The 21,328-nt window shown below is 34.0% G+C and overlaps 4 protein-coding genes across 7 annotated transcripts; 2 read left to right on the forward strand and 2 right to left on the reverse strand.

Moving 5' to 3' along the window:
• The first annotated feature begins 7,083 nt into the window (after positions 1-7,083).
• On the forward strand, positions 7,084-10,727 carry LOC141701908 (putative GTP diphosphokinase RSH2, chloroplastic). The gene is made up of 6 exons (XM_074505530.1): positions 7,084-7,985; positions 8,100-8,285; positions 8,745-9,205; positions 9,489-9,647; positions 9,739-10,090; positions 10,231-10,727. Exons 1-6 carry the CDS (start codon positions 7,302-7,304, stop codon positions 10,537-10,539), a joined length of 2,151 nt encoding a protein of 716 aa, XP_074361631.1. The 5' UTR covers positions 7,084-7,301; the 3' UTR covers positions 10,540-10,727.
• A 1,853-nt stretch (positions 10,728-12,580) lies between these two features.
• Positions 12,581-14,820, reverse strand: LOC141701917 (transcription initiation factor TFIID subunit 9). 4 transcript variants are annotated; one of them, XM_074505544.1, is made up of 4 exons: positions 14,670-14,820; positions 14,462-14,535; positions 13,551-13,829; positions 12,581-13,132 (listed from the first exon to the last, which is right to left on the reverse strand). In XM_074505544.1, the coding sequence occupies exons 3-4, from the start codon at positions 13,806-13,808 to the stop codon at positions 12,848-12,850; spliced, it is 543 nt and encodes a 180-aa protein (XP_074361645.1). In that variant the 5' UTR covers positions 13,809-13,829; positions 14,462-14,535; positions 14,670-14,820; the 3' UTR covers positions 12,581-12,847. The 4 variants fall into 4 exon arrangements, with proteins under 4 accessions (XP_074361645.1, XP_074361643.1, XP_074361644.1 ...); XM_074505542.1 differs by having other exon boundaries at positions 13,551-13,833; XM_074505543.1 differs by lacking the exon at positions 14,462-14,535 and having other exon boundaries at positions 13,551-13,833; positions 14,670-14,815.
• A 1,105-nt stretch (positions 14,821-15,925) lies between these two features.
• Positions 15,926-18,833, forward strand: LOC141701910 (E3 ubiquitin-protein ligase SPL2-like). Its single transcript, XM_074505532.1, has 6 exons — positions 15,926-16,360; positions 16,976-17,077; positions 17,262-17,432; positions 17,597-17,718; positions 17,809-17,928; positions 18,249-18,833. The coding sequence occupies exons 1-6, from the start codon at positions 16,007-16,009 to the stop codon at positions 18,535-18,537; spliced, it is 1,158 nt and encodes a 385-aa protein (XP_074361633.1). The 5' UTR covers positions 15,926-16,006; the 3' UTR covers positions 18,538-18,833.
• A 158-nt stretch (positions 18,834-18,991) lies between these two features.
• Positions 18,992-20,693, reverse strand: LOC141701909 (protein NODULATION SIGNALING PATHWAY 1-like). The gene has a single exon (XM_074505531.1). It carries the CDS (start codon positions 20,691-20,693, stop codon positions 19,041-19,043), a length of 1,653 nt encoding a protein of 550 aa, XP_074361632.1. The 3' UTR covers positions 18,992-19,040.
• Between the last annotated feature and the right edge of the window lie 635 nt (positions 20,694-21,328).

A 21,328-nucleotide genomic window follows, 5' to 3' on the forward strand; every position in this document is an offset into this window, starting at 1 on the left:
TATCGAAATTTTACTTGAGCCTTGACAATCCTCTAAAAACTAGCGATAATTCATTTTAACTGGACTGTTTTGTAATTACGGTTCTGCCTTTAATCCTTGAAGTCCCCTCAAATTTTTATATTCAAAAAGAAAATAGGGTACTACCTTAAAATTAGACCCCGAGAAAATGAGGTTATTTGGTAAAATTTGAACGTGAGAAGAGTATTGCGTGAACGCGTAGGATTTATCCAGTACCCACCTGAAATAAGAGCCGCTTACTTACGATAAAAAAAATGATAGTGTCAAATCTAGCTAAAAGTCAGGTTGTACACAAAAAAGGCCAGCTTGTAAACAAAGTTGCAAAACCACGCAAACTACCTCAAATTTCAAGTCCATAAAGTTGAACAGATTTACAGGCCCAAGAAGTGGTATGATCACCCAAGATCCGGCCATAATAAAGTTAAGAAAAACACCAAAAATGCATTTCACGTTATAAAGCATCATGTCTTCTATCTTCTTACATTTCTCACTAGTTTTTAACGAGCACGATATGTGTCACGTGGACATGCTAGCACCACGTCACATCTTATAAGAGTAATGGAATGAAACGTTATAAGTGGTGTCATTAATATAATTTGAAATCAAATACTGAAAAATTAAACTTCGAATATGCATAAATGTTTGTGAGAAAGAATGTATTTATACATCGACCGATGACATGTATAGACTATAGTGAGGGACTTTATATAAAATTTAGGAGAGAGAGACAAAAAAATAGTTAAATTAAGAATTATTGTGTATGCAAAATGTAACTAGCATTCAATTTGGAGTTCTATTTTAATAACAAAAATTATTTTTTGATATTAAATTATAACAATATATGGATATTTTGCATATTGTATTGGCCTGCTCTAATAAAGATATGATTATACACTTGAAATTAAAACTAGGATCATGGAATGGTACCTTTAAAATCTATGCAGTAGGGCTGTAATTCGAGCCGAGCTTTTTTCAGCTCGACTCGAACTCGTTATCGAGCTCGAGCACGAACAATATTTTAGGCTCGATTAAAAACTCGAGTCGGGCCGAGTTTTTTTGAACTCGACTCGATAAACTCGAACTCGACTCGAACTCGAACTCGGTTAATTTTTTTATATTTTATTAATATTTTTATTTTTTATATATGTTATTAATATTACTTACGTTTTTCTATATTTTTTTTCCCATTAATATAACTTGATGCTATTTTTATTTGTTATTTACATGATTAATGATATTTTATTTTACTTATATTATTAATATGACTTATGTCTTTCTATATTTGTTATTTACATGATTGATAATTTTATATTAATATACGCCACCTAAATAAAGATTATTTAATTTAAATATTTTTAATTTTTCTCAATATATATAATTGTGTTATTCCATTATACATATAAATTATAAAATATTTTAGCTACCGACATTATAAAACCTTCTTTATTGTTGTTGTACACAAAATAGGGCTAATATGATTATCAAAAAAATATTTTAGTTTCATTCTAGAGTATCATTTATAAATACTTGTTGACTCCGATTTCTTGTCATACTAATTTTTTTAAGTAAAAATTTCTGGTCACATTTTTAGTCTATCAATTTTTCATGTAACATTTTTTTTGTTTCAAAACTAATTTTGTTTTGAACTGAATTAGATTTGTATTACATCAATTATTAATATTTTATAGAAAAATAAGAATTTATTAATTTGAAAGAGTAAAACAAAAAAGAATCAAGTTGGAGTTGAAACAAGTAAAATTGTTATCGAGTTTCGTTTGATTTTATTTTAAAATAAAAAGGACAGTTACGAATTTTACATCAAATAATCTATTCAATATAAGGTTTCTATTTTTTTGTTTAAATCATGAATCTATAAAATATTTCTTTATTTTAGATTCAAAAGTTATCATTTATTTCAAAATCTAACGATCCTTTTATAGTAATAATGTATTACTACTATATTGATATTTTATTATAAATTCGATTCATACTTTTGATAGTTGTCTATATTCTAATTGAGATTTCAACTAATTAGATCTAAATTTACAATTTAGTGATAAGTTAATAGGTATAGTATACAACTATGATATAAATTATACCAAAAAAAGTTTTATTATGATGTATTGCTATTAATTAAAATTATTATTTTTATAATTGTTTTTTCTTAATGATTTAATATCTATTGCGTACTTTTGTTTTAGAAAAGATAAAAATTACTTTTCTCCTTCGAGTCCCGACAATAATAAAATTATCATTTTACTTTATTTATCATATATATAAGATATACAATATACAATATAGAAAAATAAGTACATTTTTAAGAAAATGAAGATAGAGTTAAAAAAATTTAATAAAATAGATGATTTGAAAAATTATACTAACAAAGGTGTTGTTATTTGTTTTCTAGTTTATACATGTATTTGAATATATTGTTAGATTTACCTCAAAATACATGTATGTTATTTTGAACATTTATTTATTGTTATTAATAGTAAAACTAATGTTTTTAAATTATAAGTCAAAAATTCAAAAAATAAATTTTTTACGAAGGTAAAAATAAAACTCGAATAACTCGATAAGAACCCGATAACTCGAAAACATGTTAAAAACTCGATAAACTCGATAAGGACTCGATAACTCAAAATATGTGAAAAAACTCGATAAACTCGAAAACTCTTTAAACTCGAAAACTCGTTAAAAAACTCGTTAAGTTCGAAAACTCGCGAACTGCTTGCACACAATTCCGGCTCGATTATTTTCAGGCTTGACTCGACTTGATAAAAAAAAGCTCGAACTCGCCTGTAAAAAACTCGAACTCGACTCGAATTACAGCCCTAATGCAACATTTATCCGGGATAGGTTGTGTTTTTTTTAAAAAATTGTTGATTGATTACACACGCACATCGAATTCTTGATTTCTTGCAAGGTAGATAAGAGTTCAACCGGTTCACCGGCCATTTAATATAAAAAAGTGAGGATTTAAAAAAAAACATTTTTGTGATTGTTTGTCTCTTGTACAATTGTAATGAAACTATTCATATCAAACTTGATTGCTCATCTTCAAACTATAAACTTGAAAAAAGAGTTAGCATGAACGTTGTATAGGGTGGCAGGCAATTGGGACATGTGTTAGATTATAAACGTACCAACTTGGAATTGAAATTCCTGACCACCACAAGAAAAAAAACAAACCAAAAAGTTTGAATAAAATGAGAAATAGAGTAGTTCACATATTAGAGCATCCATTGTCCACCGCCAGATATGAACGCCTTCCTGTTTAGGCCTTAGCTTGAATGATTTATGCACAGAGTCAGCGAGCGATGCTGAAATATATTTTACACACATGACTAAAAGATTTGCATTAATTCCAAATAAATTCCGCAAAATTAGTTAAAATATTTCTTCCGCCCGTTAGGTTCTTAACATTTGAAATGAAAATTTTGACACGCAATTTAAGTACCAGTTTCGGAAATCTTAAAATAAGCAATTTATGACTTAAATCGAATAAGTGACTGATAAGTGATAAGTTGATAAATGCTTATAAGTTATACAAGTATTTAGATAATTTAACTTCTAAGTCAGATTTTTTTTATTTAAATGAACTAAAATATGTAATTTTTAAAATATAATTATCTTAATTCTCATATTTTAAATTTGATTAACATTTTAAAATTAAAATTGATAAAAAATATGAAAAATCAAAAATAAGTTGAGAAAAAGTACGTCGTTACTAACATTCAACTTATCAGCTTATAAGTTGTAAATTCAACTAATAAGTTGGGTCGACAAACGCTCGTCAATAAGCTGTTACGAGCTTATAAGCCAATAAGCTGACTTATTAGAGTTGCCAAACATGCCCTAAATCTTTTATAATATAGTTTCATAACTTATTTTTAATTTTTTTTTAAATAAAAATTTGAACATTTAATTTTTATTCACACGAAAAAAGTTTTTAAAATAATTTATGTAATTATAATAGACAAAAGTCTTAAAATACGTGTCGAAGACTCTATTTCAAATATTAAGAATTGAATGGGACAAATGAAATATTAATTATCGTTTATAGAGGGTAGTTATGAAAAATAATTTTGTCCTAAACTGCGTGTTTAATTCTAGTTTAGTTCCGTGATTTCATTTGTAACACTTCGGTTCAATGTCGATAAAATTTAACAATTTTATTTAGTGTAGAGTACTACTACCAAGTACACAGTATAAAGTAATGATTTTTCGAGATCACGCGAATTGGTCAAATTTGTATTAGTATAGTCCGGCTTGTTTCGCATTGTATTATGGACTTGATCTGATTTTCGAAAAAAGCTCGGGATTCGATACGAATCGTTACTAATCAAAGACTAAGTCATGGGTTGGCAGACACTTGCCAGCCCTCAAACAGAAAAACAAGAGGAACATGGTTAGCTAAAGTTGCAGCACTGGAAAATGACTGGTTAATCCAACATCTTCTGCTATATTGCATGCATGCGTCTATACTTAGAAAGAACACTCATTCAGACGTACACGGTACATGTATTTATTATTACACCATTATATTTCTTCCTTATTACTTGCTCCAATTTTCGTAAAATTATTTAAGAAATTAGTTGCGAGTTGTGAGTATCTACAAATGTTGGGTCAGCGGAGCTGCCAAGTTGGGTTGGCGGCACCACTGTTTGACCACGTGACACTGTTAGGCTTATCATTATCTGCCACGTATGTTCGATTAATCAAATCTATGTCGTCTCAATTACTCACTCTAATAAAATATCTAACACCAATAATTACCACCAGAATCTCGTTTAACTTCCCTTAACTGTATCGTACTTTTCTTTACTTATTGCTGTTAGCGTTGTAAAAATCGGAAATCGGAGAATATTGGACGAGCTACCGATTTAGAATTAATTGAAAATTGGGAATTAATCGGAATAAAAATCGGATGTATTATAATATTAAATTATATTTAATATTATTATTATTATATTAGTTATTTATTAACAAATATATATTTATTATATTATAATTTTTATACTTATTCATATTTAAATTAATATAGTATTTTAATTTTAATAAAATGATATATATTTCAATAAAGAAAAATTCGTAACAATTAATCGAATTTCAACAATCGAACTGTTCAAATATTTGTAGGTAATTAATCGATTAAATCGGGGATTCACACGAATTTTTAAAAGACTGATTAGTGGCCACTTAAGGAATCCTTATTCTTTAGTTTGGCCTCCCCAATGGCCCAATGAAATGCCATGGCTTTATTTTTACTAAACCCGACATAAATATATGATTAAACAATATGCACAGTTGTTTTCATTAGTTCTTTTACTATAAATTTATTCTCTATCATCTGTGTTTAATTTGATTATACTGATCAAGTGTCCTCTCCACTAGGCTATACTAATCCTTAAAATATAAGGACAACTAGTTTAAAAAATGGTACTCCCTCCGTCCCTAAAACGTTTCCTCTTTGTGTTGTACACATTTGTCAATGCACACTTTTGATCATTAATATATTTAAATTCGTATTAGTATTAAATATAAAAATTTCAGTGTATTAAAGTACTGATAAATATGAATCCAACGAGATCACTCATAATTATGTTTGATATTATAGATTGGATGTAAATTAATAGTCAATCGCTTAACATGAACCGTACCGAACGTCAAAAGAGGAAACGTATATTGGGACGGAGGGAGTAAATCAGATTATCCAAATCTAGATTTGATTATAGGTGACAACAGCGTATCATTATTGATCAATTATTAATTAACAGAGTCGGTTATGTGTTACTCCCTCCGTCCCTAAAAACGTTTCTTATTTGTATTGGACACGTTTGTCAATGCACATTCTTTAATGTTAATATCTTTAATTTCGTATTAATATTCGTATTAATATTAAATATTAAAATTTCATTGTATTAAAATATTCATAAATACGAATTCAACAAAATCACTCATGAGTATATTTGATATTATTGATTAGCGGTAAATTAATAGTCAATCGTTTATCATGAACAGTGTCCGAAGTCAAAATAGGAAAATTTTAGTGGACGGTGGAGTAACAACATTAGTCGACAACCCCTACATTATACAGATAGTAAAAAACAAGATTGATTCTATGCTGCTTTTTCCACCCACTTGCATCTACTGGACACCACCGTTTGATTCCAATCATTTCAAGCCTCATACACGTCATGGATAGTTTGGTAATATCATCCATCCCCCTCTATCGTAGCTATAACTGTAGGTTGAGTCCGACTGATTGCGAGCTCGCCCTTCCAACTCATTTAAGTGAGCTTCATTCCGTTTATTTAACTAAATGAGATAAATTCGGACACAGATTTCGACTCGTTTGTTCATTTAATTAAACGAGCCGATTTGACTCAGCTCATAAAATTTAACGAGCCGAGTTCAGTTAGAGATTTTGGCTTGATTAAGTGTAAAATTAAAATAACCGGTTTGTCCTTCTTGTTTAAATTGGTTCGTTTAGCTAAACTTTAAACTTTCAGCTTGTGAAATTTAACGTGCCGAGTTCAATAACGAATTTTGGCTTGATTAAGTATAAAATTAAGCGAGCCGGCTCGGCTCGGCTCGACTCAACTCGTGAAATTATAAGAATGGAGTTCGAGTAGAGATTTGAACTCAATTAATTAAATAAATCGGCTCGAATTCGACTCGAATTACAACCGGCTTAAAATTCAATTCTCAGCATCCGAATTACATATCTGTAACCATTAACTAAATCATTCTAAACCATTGCGCCAATAATCACAGGCTTATTAAAATCATCATCTACATATTATAAATTTTCATGAACAATTTTAATACTAAAGAATTTCACAAACACTTAATTTGTCAACCATCAATCACTTTAATTATTCTTGCTTGAAATATGACATACGGAGATTATTGTTGCAACATATTTTCATAATTTTAATCTCATTTGGACAAAAATCCCAACTTGATAAATACAGTGATTGCCTGTTATACCCTCCCTGATAAAAAAAAAATAATAAATAAGAAACAAATATCCAGACGACGAACAGGAATAAGAGAGCACACACCTCAAATTTCAACACTCTCTAAACTTTCCATTTCTCTCAACTCAATTTCTCTTACTTTTGTATAAATTATTATTATTACTATATATTAAATATTAAAGCCTTTAAATTCTTCTAATTCACAAACAATTCGTCGACTTTGTTTCTAAATTAATTTCATTTCATATCAACACAAACAATTTGGGGATTAGGGTTAGGGTTAGGGTTTGAGAATCAATGGCAGTTTCAACAATTTCACTCTACGCAAGTCCACCAACAACTACCATCAATACGACGCCGTATCCTTGCTCAATTTCATCTAATTCATCTCACGATTTCGAATTAAACACTCGTGCTTCATCTTCAACCTCCACGTCATCCTCGCAAAAGCCGATTATCGGCGGTCTGTCGTCGTTGTTCTCATCGTCGTCGGTTAAGCACGCTTCCAGCTCTGGTTATTCAGGCGTTGTCGATGATTTACGACACGAAAAGATCGAAGATTTGACGAGCTCGTTCGCTTATTCGCCTTTTCATACGGTTCAGTCGTTTGCGAAGCGAGAATTGAGCCCTGTTTCGGTGTTTCAGGGCCCGGTTTCGGCTAGTTCGAGCCCGGGGATGAGAATTGGGAGGGATAGTGGGGAATTTATCGGGTCGGGGAGGATTGGGAGTAGTAATGGGTTGTTTAGTGGTTTTATTGGACGTGCTGTGGCTTCGTGTGTCGATTATGATTCGCCGCGGTTTGAATTGAGTAATTATGGTTGTGATCAGGTTGATGAGCTTACTTTTAATATGGAGGATGGTTTTCAGGACTCTAATTATGCCAAAGATTTGCTTTTGGATGCGCAGTTGAAACACGAGATTTTTTATGATGATGTTGTGATTAAGGCTTTTTATGAGGCTGAGAAAGCTCATAGGGGGCAGGTATAAGATTTTTATTTTTTTCGAGGATTTGTTACTTTTGTAGGTTTTGAAGATTTGCTTTTTTTAGTTTGGAATTTTCGGTAATTTGTGCTGATTTATATGTGAATTTTGTAGATGCGAGCAAGTGGGGATCCTTATTTACACCATTGTGTGGAGACTGCGATTTTGCTTGCGATAATTGGTGCCAATTCTACAGTTGTTGCGGCTGGGTTGCTCCATGACACACTTGATGATTCTTTTATGACGAAAGATTGTATTTTTGCGACATTTGGAGCTGGGGTTGCTGATCTGGTTGAAGGGGTATGAGACTTCAATTTTGATTTATTTGTGTAAAGACTCGTCAATTGTCACACTTTTTGCAATCAAATCTATTTTTCGTAAAATCCACCTGATTTAGCAATTTAGTAGTAGAATAGAGTGCAAACATAAATTTAGACAATGCAATGGTCGATGCACATGCATCTATAATATTACATACTTGGGCTCATTACCGGGGATGACACTATCACTCCAAGTTATAAGTGTCTGCATGTATATACTGATGCAGTTGTTTATATCATATTTTCTTTTATACTGTCCCTTGTTCTTCTATTAATGAGTCTCTCTGTGATTCTCATTAATGATGACTTTTTTGTAAATGCCAGTCTATACAAATTTTTGAAACAGTTTCTTATTGCAACTTCAAATTAATCTGTGAAGCTTGATCAATATTAAGAGTTTTTCCTCAAGGTAATAACTCATGTTTTCATGTATCTGTAGGTGTCTAAGCTTAGTCAATTGAGCAAGCTAGCCCGAGAAAGCAATACAGCAGGCAAGTCGGTTGAGGCTGATCGCCTGCACACGATGTTCCTTGCTATGGCTGATGCTAGGGCTGTCCTCATAAAATTGGCAGATCGATTGCATAATATGATGACACTAGATGCTTTACCTTTGATCAAGCAACAGAGATTTGCCAAGGAAACATTGGAGATATTTGCTCCACTTGCTAACCGGTTAGGAATCTATAGTTGGAAAGAACAGCTGGAAAATCTCTGTTTCAAGTATCTTAATCCAGATCAGCACAAAGAGTTGTCCTCCAAGCTTGTTAAAGCCTTTGATGATGCAAGGATCACAACAGCCGCAGACAAGTTGGGGACTGCTCTCAAGGATGGAGCCATTTCCTATCATGTTCTATCAGGGCGGCACAAAAGTTTATACAGCATTCACTGCAAAATGTTAAAGTATGTTCTCTATCTCTCTATCTACAAATAGATATACACAACGTGTATATCTGGGTATATCTCTGTATATCTGAAACACGTCAAAGTGCACACATGTACATTAAATGACTGCACATTTACACAAGTACTCAGTTTAAGTATGCTATATTTTTTTGTAATTATAATTAATGGGTGATAAAACAAATGCTATTTCTTGTATTGCATTTCTGTACAAGACATTTTGTTTTTTGGGCTCTAAGATTGCTTTGTTTCTGCTGAAATGTCTTTGATATATTATGTGCAGAAAGAGGCTAAGTATGGATGAAGTTCATGACATTAATGGACTGCGATTGATTGTTGAAAATGAGGATGAATGCTATAAGGCGCTAGGGATTGTTCATCAATTATGGTCCGAAGTACCTGGAAAGTTCAAAGACTACATAAAACGTCCCAAATTTAATGGGCAAGTCATATGATGACTACTAACATATTTCTTGGATTATTAATATTGATAAAAATATCATACTAAGCTAATGTATTTTCTTCTTCTTCAGGTATCAGTCTTTACACACGGTAGTAATGGGGGAAGACATGGTTCCCCTAGAAGTTCAGATTAGAACAAAAGAGATGCACCTGCAAGCAGAGTTTGGATTTGCAGCTCATTGGAGATACAAAGAAGGCGACTGTAAATACTCTTCATTTGTACTTCAGATGGTTGAGTGGGCGCGTTGGGTTGTTACATGGCAATGTGAGACCATGTTCAAAGACCAATCAACCGTGGCTTACAGTGACTCAGTGAAGCCACCCTGCACTTTTCCTTCACATTCCAAGGATTGTCCCCATAGCTTAAAGCCTTATTGCGGAGCCGATGGACCCGTTTATGTCATTCTGATTGAGAACGATAAGGTGTGTTACTTGGATAAGTATACTTTTTTTTAATCTTATTACTGCTAGTACGGATTTTTTATACATGCTTCTTGAAACATGTGTTTCTGACGTGCAGTTAAAAATATCTTTACATAATTCAAAATTTTGTTCTCTAACAGATGTCGGTTGAAGAGTTTGCGGCATACTCTACGGTCAGGAATTTGCTAGAAAGGACTAGTCGGGGTAGCACTAGATGGTCTCCATATGGAATTCCTGTTAAAGAAGAGCTGCGGCCGAGGTTAAACCATGTTCCCTTGAATGATCTTAACTGCCAACTAAAAATGGGAGATGTGGTGGAACTAACCCCAACTATCCCCGACAAGTCATTGCCGGTATACAGAGAAGAGATTCAGCGTATGTATGACCGTGGTCTTTCTGTGTCGAGCATGGCCACAGCCACCACTGGCTTGGCTGGGTGGAAAAATTGATCCCTGCACAGACCGTGGACTTTATTTTAACCACCTTGTGTTTGTATATACATAATGAATCTTTGTACAGAACATCTTCATCTTTCTGTTAAGAAATGAAATGGCTAGATTTTCTTGTTTTTAAAAGGTATGTAAACATGTATTTGTCGTAGCTATTAATAAAAATTTAGAGTGCAAGTTGTACATCATATTTTTATCTTACAAAATATTGAGTTTTACTTGAGACGGCGTTTGGAAACTTGTATTTAATTTCAAATGACGTTTGGAAACTTATATTTCATTTCAAATGAGAGATTTCAAATGACAGGAGTTGTCATTTCAAATTCTCATGTTTATATTAATATTTGAATATCCTGAATTTCAAATAAAATCCAAATCCAAATTCACAAACAGCTTATTTGATCAAATCCAGAATTTCAAATGAAATCCAGTTTGCCAAATTTGAAATAAACATTGTAAAGGCTGTTTACTAATAATTGTGAGACTTCAGTTAGGCACGAAGCTTCACACAAGAGCTTCAGTGGTCTCGTTCACAAAACTACAAATGGTTACTTATGATCAGGTTACTTGCACTAAGATATGATAACAGAAAAAGAAGTTTCTTACTCTTGCTATTAGAGTGATCCTATATAACAGAATACAGATAGAACTGGGGTAGTTTTGGTTAAGTTCTCATTGACATGTAATCAAAGAGCACCTACCAATCTAACCTATTCCTTGATATCAAGTCTCAAGGCCCTCAATACCAACTAGCTGGGACCAGAAATCCATCTCGAGTCCTATAGGATCATACATTACTACCATAATTTATCCAGCTTTCCGCGTTAACTAACAGCAGGAATATAAGCACACATGTATTTGCCGCCTAAAGGAAATGCGGGCAGGGTAGAACTCAGCAGAGGACTTATGCGACAAGGAATTTCGCTACTTTGGAATATCCAAATAAAAATAGAATGAGCACCTACAACTAAGGGGAATGGAATGTTGGCCACGGGTGAAACAACTCATAACAATGCAAAGTTCATAAAGGCTTACACCAGAAACACATTAGCACTTTTATGTTCTAAAATTATTTCAGGAAAACACTTCTTATGTAACAAAGACATCAATGTGAACAGGTTCAGATAATCAGATATGAGATACCTCTGTAAAACATCTGTAAATCAGAAAAGACAACATCTTTTAAATACTTCTCTTTGAAATTATAACAAAAAATCCCAAGAACAACGTGATTAAACAGAAATTGTCTCGTAATCTTATATAAACCACGTTAAGAGCACTGGAATGACCCACAAGGGTTGACTCAGTTGGTTAAAGAGGGGATAGCTATCCTCTTGGTCACAGGTTCGAATCCTACGGGAGGAGAATCCATATACAAAGGTAACACCACATATCGCTTCCTATAAGATCAAATTCCCCGCAACAGATACTAAAATTCAAATCTTTACTGATTATTTTGGTTCTTGAATCTCTGTCATGACTGAATAACCAAAAATAATACAAACTTGCATAATTGCAATTACAACACCGGTCACAATAGCAATACAGTTTTCTTCCCAAATTGAGCTTCTGTTTTGACTTTTGAGGGTAGTGGATTCTTATGTAACATAAGATATATTATTTTATCTTATGTTTTGGAGGTGGACGGGAGCTCAAAGCACGAGTAAAATTATTCGGATGGGGCGACATTTCAGCCCGAAGGAGGCGAGACTGAGGTGTAGGTGGCATTGATAGGACTGGTGGCGACAAAAGGGAACCAGAAATGGAAGAGGCTGAGGTTAGACTAGGAGATTAAGTAGATTAATACAACAGCTAAGCTAAACTAAAAGTAGCTTACAAAGGGTATATTATTAAAACTAAGCCGGCAAGACTGAGCTGCTATTTTTATTGCAGGCTCCGAGGCTGCATCTTAATATTAGTTAACATTAACCGCAAGGGAATTATAAGTTTTTTAGAATTCAGCTACATTATGCCTGTAAGATGCAAACAAGAATTTGACAAAATTTCTCAGTATATCACCCCCCCCAGTATTAACTGCGCATGGTGCAACATTGTAGGACATTCTATTAAAAAATATATATTGAAGTGTTTTAGGCTTTTGGCATATAATTTTAGAAAGCTGACTTGCATTGTGTTAACAAACAACTGTCACTGTCCACACAGAGACATGGATTTCTGCATATATAACACACTCTCTGTACCCAATCATATCAACATACAAATACCAAATTGCCCATCATTATAAAGTTATTAATCTAAATGTCAGACTTACTCAATTTTGGTACAACAAAGTCAGTATAATTGTCTTTCATATGCTTCCTCTTGGACGTTTAGCTCCGAGGGAAAATGATACTTGCTGAGAAGCATTTAGAGGCACCTGTGTCTTTGGTTCTTGCGCTGGTTTGGGGTTCGGGTCAGCCATCTCTTCATCCTCAGTTTCTTCAATAGCTTGGCCAGCTTGTTTAATTGGAATCGCAAGCTGGTAGTTTGGACTGATCAAAGTATCCTCTTCTGGAGGAAGTACGATCCCTGGCCCCAATATGGACTTGGGCAGTGGGATTTTGTTCCTGTTCCTAGCCAGCTCCAGAAGTACCTGTAAATTTGTAAGTACATCTGTTTACAACAGCTAAAATCATAAGGATTTGTAGGAGTATATATATATATAAATTCAGATACAGGTACAATTTAGAAGCTGCTAGAAATTCATGTTAAAGAAGAAGAAAAGCGGAAGTATGCCTAAAAAAGATGTCTTATTTCGTTAGAGTTGGTCAGTAGGAAGAACAGAAAAATTGATTCCTAACAAGCGGCCGAAACTTAGAATATGGACACTACAAAGAACAGAACACATTCTTCACTGGTATGGAAAAGGACAAAACAGATACATAATTAGAATTAGGTGCATTTTGAATTTAAGAAGTGAGATGTAGGAGACCATCACATATCTAACAGGATTGATCATAGTAAAAAATGGAATCTAGATAGGTCTTTGTGAAGAGGTGAATCTAACTTACCTCTCGTGGCGGGGGCTGAGAGAAGCTGAAATTGACTTTTGACTGAATGGCCAATTTTACATCATCGGAGTCAATTGCAGTCTTCCCAGCATGCTCTGCATAAACCTGCGAATCAGTCAAGACATCGACAACATAGCGATACCATAATTCCAAGAATTGGTGGACAACACGGGGTTCATAGTCATCAACACCCATCGACTTAAGAAGAGTTTTGACAATCTTTGCATCTCTAGGCAAGTTTTCCTCTCCATCTGCCATATTACACCTTTAACTTGTTTCCTGTCTGCACAAGAAAATATTAGTAACGATTCCCCAGGCATTTGGCCGAATCAATACTCCCCATTTAAGACACGGAACTTAATGAAACAACACAATTTAACATAAAATTCTATCAGCTAGACACATTCTCCATCCCATTGCTGGGCCAAATATAACAATCTTTTTTTAAGAAATTACCTTGTAAACCTTATTTCCCAACAAGTCATATCGGATAATTGGATGTTGATCCAGAACTATAATAAAAAAACTGGATACATGAATCTTATTACTAGAAATACGTATACATTACAGGAGATCAATGAATGGAAGCACACAAGCTTCTAAGACGCTAATACTGTGATGCAAGTAATTCAGAAACTTGTTTTTTCAAGTGAATTCAAATTTGAGAAACTCATACAGATTAATTCTTTATTTAATCGAACATTCCGAAACCATTACTACCGTAACCATACAGTGCCTACCTTTTTCTTAATTAGGATAATATCGCAGTATAACACTCGTGATAAATTTCATTGCTGGGAGAACTAAATTTCGAACACTAACACACTCTATTCTCGTAATTAAAAATCTCACACAATTTTACAAGTAAAATTAGGGTTATGAATAGACGAGCAAATGAGGTAAAAACTGACCAGCCAACAAAGTTTCGGTGGAGCTCGTGTGCCCCTTGCTAGCGGTCACGAGTTCGACTCCTGGCGTGTGCGTGCTTAAATAATTATAAAAAAAAAACTTAAGGCAAGTAATCACAATTCACAACGCATAAACTTGATAATTATTGTAATAAACTGAAATAAACAACAATGAGATCTATAAATAGAAAAAGATTAAATCTTTACTCACACCAGAGGCTGAGATTTGATTGCGGTAGTTGAGAGGGAGGTGTTGTCGCCGGAGAGAATTAACGGCCTTGTTTCTGGGCTAGCTAGCTTTCTTCTTTTCGGGTTTTTATAATCTGGGCCTGTACTCAAACTATTTTTAATAAGGATTTTGCGAGTGTATAGATAAATTGTAAAAATTTGATTTCTAGTGTGTTCATGGTCTCGTTCTAAACTTTTTGATAATTTTATCATATTTTGATTATATTTTGGTGGATTGAATTTCAAATTTTAAATATAATAAAGAGTTTTTTCTTTAAAAATATGTTTAGTGGTAAATTTTTTAAAGAAAAATGATATTTGCTCTTCAAATGCGGTCACCATTTTCCGAAAATTTAAAATAATATTTAACCCGTTAAATTGGATCGGCAAAAGAAAAGTGAAATAATAAATTTGAGCCACCGCTTTAAAATTTATTATTACTTAACAAGTATTTTAAAAATCAGTTAACTCTACAAGCGCTAGTAATGAGTAATTTAATATAATAGATTACCTAATTTAAATTTAAACAAGTATTCAAATGATGAAAACAATATTCAAAAAATTAAGTTTGCACAATAAATAGCACCGATTTCCGAATCTTATAACCTTTCCAACTACTCAAATTGCATTTCCATTTTCAAATTTCAAATACACTAAAACCTTTATATAGTAATACTCTATATAATAATAACCTCTATATAGTAATAAAAAATTGCAGTCCCGACTCGGGACCAGTTATAATTGGAAATAATCTTTACATTATAATATTCTATAATTTTTACAAGTCCATACTTTATAAATTAACCTCTATATAAGAATAAAATCGCTTGAAATGTAATTATATATATATATCCAACAATAATTTTATTACATATATAGGAATTTAAGACCTCATAAAATATTTATTCAATGTTGTATGTGATAATGATTTAATTGTTTGGCCTGATACGACATCCTCGATCACCTTCTTGTTGTATCTAACATATTTCCAGTTTCTCTATCATCTTCGAAATTCTAGTATTAAGATACAATATATATATATGTAGTAAAATCAAAATATATATATGATATATATTTAAATTATGATTTTAACTAAAAATTTATAAATTTATATGTAAAACTCTATTAAGAAATAATCTTAATAATATTTTTTTCCGGTAACAAGATATTACTATGTGTAAAGAGGTTTTACTGTATTTATATATATTGAAAATTTAATACACTTGTTAAACTAACTACACTCAGTTGACTCCTTAGTCAAAGCCCCGTTTCATTTCTGGATTACTTTCCGGCCACCGTGGTCCACTTTCTTCACCACCGATGTCACTGGACGAAGCAGCAGCAGCTGCGCTATCACAACTCGCCTTAGCCGCCGACGGAGCTGTACTCGGTTTAGTCCTTGCTTACGCGGCAGCTCGTAGCATTCTCAATTACACTTCTTCTTCGTCCGCTCTTAACATTATCAAACACGCTCCTTCTCTCCGCGTATCTGATCTCCGCTCAATTCTCTCCAATTCCGATCACGATTCCGACGATCGGAAACTCGTCGTCGTTCGTGGATACGTTGAAGCTAAAGCCGCCGTTGTAAATGATTGGAAGAGTCTCCGGTCTAATCATGCTCTCGTGTCTCCTCAGTCCGGTGATAAAGCCGTCGTTTTGTTGCGCACGCAAACAGTGCGTATTTTCTGTTTTAATTGTGTGTAGTAATTGTTTGATTTTGATTGTGCTAAATTAATTTGTTTGTGAGTTTTTTATTTCTGGTTTTGGAAATGTAGGTTAGCTCAAGTTTGAGGCACATTTCGTTTCGATTAATGCTGTTTTTATAGAATATGGATTAGATTTAAGCGGAAATGATTATTTAGCTCGGATATGAAATAATGTAGTTTAGATACAGTACGAGTCTCATTTCATTATGATGAATGCTGTTTTCATAAAATATTGATAAAATTTATGCAAAAGTGATTATTTAGCTCGGAATTGAAATTTATCAATGTGTTTACAAAGTTTAGTGAAGCTAAAAAAACCTATATTAGTTGCATGTTTCATTACCTTTTTGAGTAGAGAGTATATTTATTTGACACGGTTGAATCAGATTAACATCAAAATGGTTAGTAGAGCTGATGAAAGATGTACTTCTTTGCATTGAAACTACAGCATGTAATTATTGTCATGGAAGATTTTAGCAAGCTTCACAGTTTGCAAGGGAATGAAATTCTGATTGACGTTTGTATGTCATTATGTTGAATATGTGCTAATTGTTTATCTAATGTAATGGTGTGTAACTTGAAGTGTATATACAATGAATGGAGGGGATGGTTTGGATGGACTTCCGAAATACGCTCCGTCTTTAGAAGATCATGGAAAGAGGAAGAGTCTTCATCATTAAGAACGGTATGCATACATGATCAGTTATGGTTCCATCTTTCTATGTTTTCTATACAAAGGTATTGATTTTACAAAATGGTAACTTTGTGAATTTTTCTTTACTTTAAAGTTGATCTGGTCATAATTATTTCTTGTATCTACTATCAGGAATGGTGACCTTTTGACATGTTTCGTTATTCGATTTTGACAGATTCCGTTTGTTCTCGTGGATGGTGGAATTTGGCCATATTCTGATTATGTTGTTGTAAACATGAATGGCTCAAGACATCCCGTACCTCTTGTTACTGTATATCACCACTTGCAGCCGATAACAGCTTCTCCTTACACATTTCTCCGGGCGTTTTTCGGCGATGAGTATCCTGTCAGTTTTCATTTGTGTTTCTTTTAAAAATTCTTTTGATGTGGTTTTAGCTTGAACTTTCAGAATCTCATTGTTTCTGCATCTTCACGCACTTTTACTTTTCTTTTTTTAGACTATCTGTACTATTTCATATTGTTAAATTGAGTTTGTTTTTGCATTTAAAGGTTGGACTGCTTGATGAAGAGAAAATTCTTCCATTGGGAAAGGATATTACCGTGGTTGGCACGGTCGGATTGAGTAATGGAATTCCTGAGATCAAGTCTTGCAAAGATCTGCCTGTTTTTATGTACAGAATTCATACTTATATATATTGTTTATTGTACCAATTGAGTAAAGTAAATGCTCTTATGTTTCTCATCTTGATATACTTTTGCAGGTCTGACATGACTAAGGAACAGATACTGGTAGATCTCTCGTTCAGAATAAAAGTTCTACTTTGGAGCGGAGTTGTTCTTGGTTCGTTAGCAATAGGTGTGCTAGGTTATGCTGCTGTCAGGTAATATTATAACTTCCCCTCAATCCTAATTACTTCAAAACTCAGCTAGACAGAAAGACATATTGTAGAATTTGAAATTTGAAAAGAATGCTATATAGTTTTGTGGCGGTTGTTGAAGTAGGTACTTGCTGTCATTGCTAGAAAATAAATGCAAGAAGTAACTCACTTCTATGCATGGTTTCATTAAAGTGTGTTTACTCTATTGAGCTTAGTTCAGAAATAAAACATCCATAAAAATATTATGATGTAAAGAAGAGCCCCGAATCTCCATATCTGGTCTGTACGATGAAGGATTCCAGTAACCATATCAATTGTTTCAGGAATTGGAATAAATGGAAGGAGCGGAGGCAAATGAGACAGATCCAGCGAGATAACACTGCTGATAGTAGTGAAGCTGACACTCATATTGTAACAGATGAGGATGGGAACATTCCAGAAGTGGAGTTATGTGCGATCTGCCTGACAAGAAGGCGCAGGTCTGCATTCATTCCATGTGGGCATCTAGTTTGTTGCCAGCGATGTGCTCGGTCAATAGAGCATGAGGTATCACCCAAGTGTCCTCTTTGTAGGCAGTCAATTCGCACTTCAGTGAGAATATACGATTCTTGAGATTATCGTAGGTACATATCTGGTGACTGGTATGGAAGCAACTTTGTTGCTGTTGGAACTTTGGTCTATATTAGTTATAGATGGTTGTTTCGTCTGTTAAAAAAATATAAGAACAACCTGTTTTGTGTACCTAGTTTTTTAACTTTTGCCTACTTTTTTGAGTCGTGCCAACTATTAGTAGTAGTAAAACAAGTAATGTAGATTCAATGAATTTGCCCACATTGGTTTGGCGTATGCTACTAGATGTAAACATTAGTATCTTGACATTAATCTATAATCATGTTTTTTTCTAGGCACTTTTTTCTGGGAAATGGTCTCCTCCAAATACTTTCAACAGTAGTAGATACTAGATATTTTTATACAAACTATGGTACTTCAAAGAAATTCATGTAAGGTACACAATGTAAGCACCCTGTTATTCTCGGATAACAAGATAGTATAATCTTTCCTGTGATTTGTGTCTATATTTCTCCCTTTCTTAGAACTATTAGTCTATTACTTTTTCACTTGTCATTTTGTTTCCTATCAATCGTCCATAAGGAGCAAAATGAAACTGGTTGGCCTTTCCACCAGAGTCCCACACATCCATCCCTCTCTTCCACTCTCATTTCCCAATGTCTATCATACTTCTTCAATAGCACTCGAGCTCCATCAATGGCATCCTCTCCAAATACTTTCCCAATGAACCCAGCACCACGCATCCTCTCGCACCACTTTTCTTTCCTCTCATTCATCTCTCCTGTATATGTCAATGTCTTTGCTGTTTCTCCTTCAACCATTCTCCTTTCTTCGCAGTCACCCCCCTTAAATGCTGCACTTGTACAGTCCAAGAACTTCCACAAATACTCTACTCTTCGGGAAAATCCAGTTGCAAAGTTCCCACAGTTGTTGCAACTACAATCTATGTCGTTCTCGTTTAGGATCATCGCTTTTGGCTCCAAACTCCTCATTGCTTTCAAAAACTTTGTTCTGTCATCCGGATTGTTGTGGTTTATCTGGTGAACTCTAAATTGAGCACAAATGATTAAGGTTTCATCAGGAGTAGAACCAATAACTTGGGCATTAAGACTTTGTAATGAATGGCCCTCAAGTATGTTAATATGCAAATTAACTTTTAAGGTTTCTGCGTATGCAATGAGTTGCGGAACAGAACTGTAACCGGGTGGACCAACTGCAAATGGCATCTCTATAGATTGATCACTGTCACAGGTTGGAGCAATTACAGTAAGCCGAACCAACTTAGGTGGCCCACCTGGTCGACGAGTCAAGCTGTCGAGAAGAGTGGGCCACTGAACTCCATGGGAGACTCCAATATCAACAATATGAAGACTTTGTGGGGATTGTTGCTGAGACAGTATTTGGAGTATAGAGGCGTTGGCGATGTTGTTTGGAATAGTAAACCATGGATTAATGTCATTGATATAGATCAATGCATCTTTGAAAAATCTTGGTTTTGCCGAAGCAAAACTCATGCTCTTAGCCGAACCAGAATGAGTGTGAGGAGCAGATAAATGATGAGCCAGCGCTTGAAGTCCATGCACTGCCAGACGGTGGTTAGCATCGCCTGTGGGGGAGGCAAGCTCGTGGAGAACATAGAGGAGATGCTGAACTCGGTTCAGATTTCCTGCTGTGATGGCTATTGCACAAGGGTTGAGCAGTTGTTCTGCCCATCTACCTTCTTCACTATCATTGCTTTTAGCATCACTTCCAGATAATTTCGTAACTCCTCTTCTAGTTCCAGTCTTTTTTACCGAGATCCTTTGTTCAACTGCTACTTTATCTCCATCATCTGCTTCATTACTTCGAGGATTCTGATTCTTGTTGTGGGCTTGAGATGCATTGGAATTAGGTTCATTGCTTGCTTTTCGTTTCTTTGATGTTTCAGGTGGTAGTTGATGATTGGATACGAAGGGTTCAACGAGGAGTGTGCTTGTGGCAGCAGTAGTGTTAAGGTCTGAATTACAGTTTATACAAGTGAAATCATTGTTATCTAATTCTTGATCAAGATCTTGACAGATATCCAACCAAGAATCAGTATTAAGAGCACCAGTAGTGCATGGATTATCCAAGCTATACGGATAGAACGATGGATGGTACGATAAAGAACCTTCAATCCAATCCAAAATCTGATCTGAGGCGCGCTCTGGCTCTGTCATTGTGCTGGAGAAGGAAGATTAAAATTTTGTAGATCCTCATTTTTGATGTTGGCAGGCTATATATATTGTTATTTTTCACAGAAAGGACAGTGGATAGCATACTGCATTTGTAATCTCAAAACAGTGGAAGGAAAATGTTTACAATCTTGTTCTTAAAGTTAACTTATGCCATTGTTTGTCATGGTTGTTGAGATCCATAGGCTTATCTGAGAGACATGTTACTGCTTTTTAATTCGTAATGACAGGGAAGCACACAAAAATGTTCAGTTAATAAGATATGAGAGTTTTAGGTCCTTGTCTGATTCATTTTATTTCATTATCTACTGGGTTTTTGGCTTTTTACTTGAACCTAATTTGACTTCTAAACAAGTTTGTTTATATTGCAGTTACTTGCTGTAAGATAGATCTGGGCACCTATAATAAAATTTAGCATATGTTGTTTGGGTGCGTTTGGTATTGCGATTGCAGCTTGCGGACAGCTTTTCGCTGAAAATTAATTAAAAAATTGTTATGTAAAATTTAAAATCTGTTTTTCGGAAATGTGTTTTTTGCCTAAAAACTGCTGTTAGCAAGTTCCGTATTTTTAGAAAAAACTGTTTTTCAGCTTTTACAAGAAATGATGATTTCATCATCAA

Source organism: Apium graveolens, unplaced genomic scaffold (genome assembly GCF_009905375.1).
Source record: "Apium graveolens cultivar Ventura unplaced genomic scaffold, ASM990537v1 ctg4469, whole genome shotgun sequence".
In the NCBI taxonomy this organism is placed as follows: domain Eukaryota; kingdom Viridiplantae; phylum Streptophyta; class Magnoliopsida; order Apiales; family Apiaceae; genus Apium; species Apium graveolens.

Excerpts from the sequence above, each read along its gene's own strand:
- LOC141701908 (XM_074505530.1), top strand. The coding sequence starts at position 7,302 with ATGGCAGTTTCAACAATTTCACTCTACGCAAGTCCACCAACAACTACC. Across the intron at positions 7,986-8,099 it reads AGAAAGCTCATAGGGGGCAG|ATGCGAGCAAGTGGGGATCC; the intron begins GTATAAGATTTT and ends TGAATTTTGTAG. Across the intron at positions 8,286-8,744 it reads TTGCTGATCTGGTTGAAGGG|GTGTCTAAGCTTAGTCAATT; the intron begins GTATGAGACTTC and ends ATGTATCTGTAG.
- LOC141701917 (XM_074505544.1), bottom strand. The coding sequence starts at position 13,808 with ATGGCAGATGGAGAGGAAAACTTGCCTAGAGATGCAAAGATTGTCAAA. Across the intron at positions 13,133-13,550 it reads CTCAGCCCCCGCCACGAGAG|GTACTTCTGGAGCTGGCTAG; the intron begins GTAAGTTAGATT and ends ACAAATTTACAG.
- LOC141701910 (XM_074505532.1), top strand. The coding sequence starts at position 16,007 with ATGTCACTGGACGAAGCAGCAGCAGCTGCGCTATCACAACTCGCCTTA. Across the intron at positions 16,361-16,975 it reads TTTTGTTGCGCACGCAAACA|TGTATATACAATGAATGGAG; the intron begins GTGCGTATTTTC and ends TGTAACTTGAAG. Across the intron at positions 17,433-17,596 it reads TTTTCGGCGATGAGTATCCT|GTTGGACTGCTTGATGAAGA; the intron begins GTCAGTTTTCAT and ends TTGCATTTAAAG.
- LOC141701909 (XM_074505531.1), bottom strand. The coding sequence starts at position 20,693 with ATGACAGAGCCAGAGCGCGCCTCAGATCAGATTTTGGATTGGATTGAA.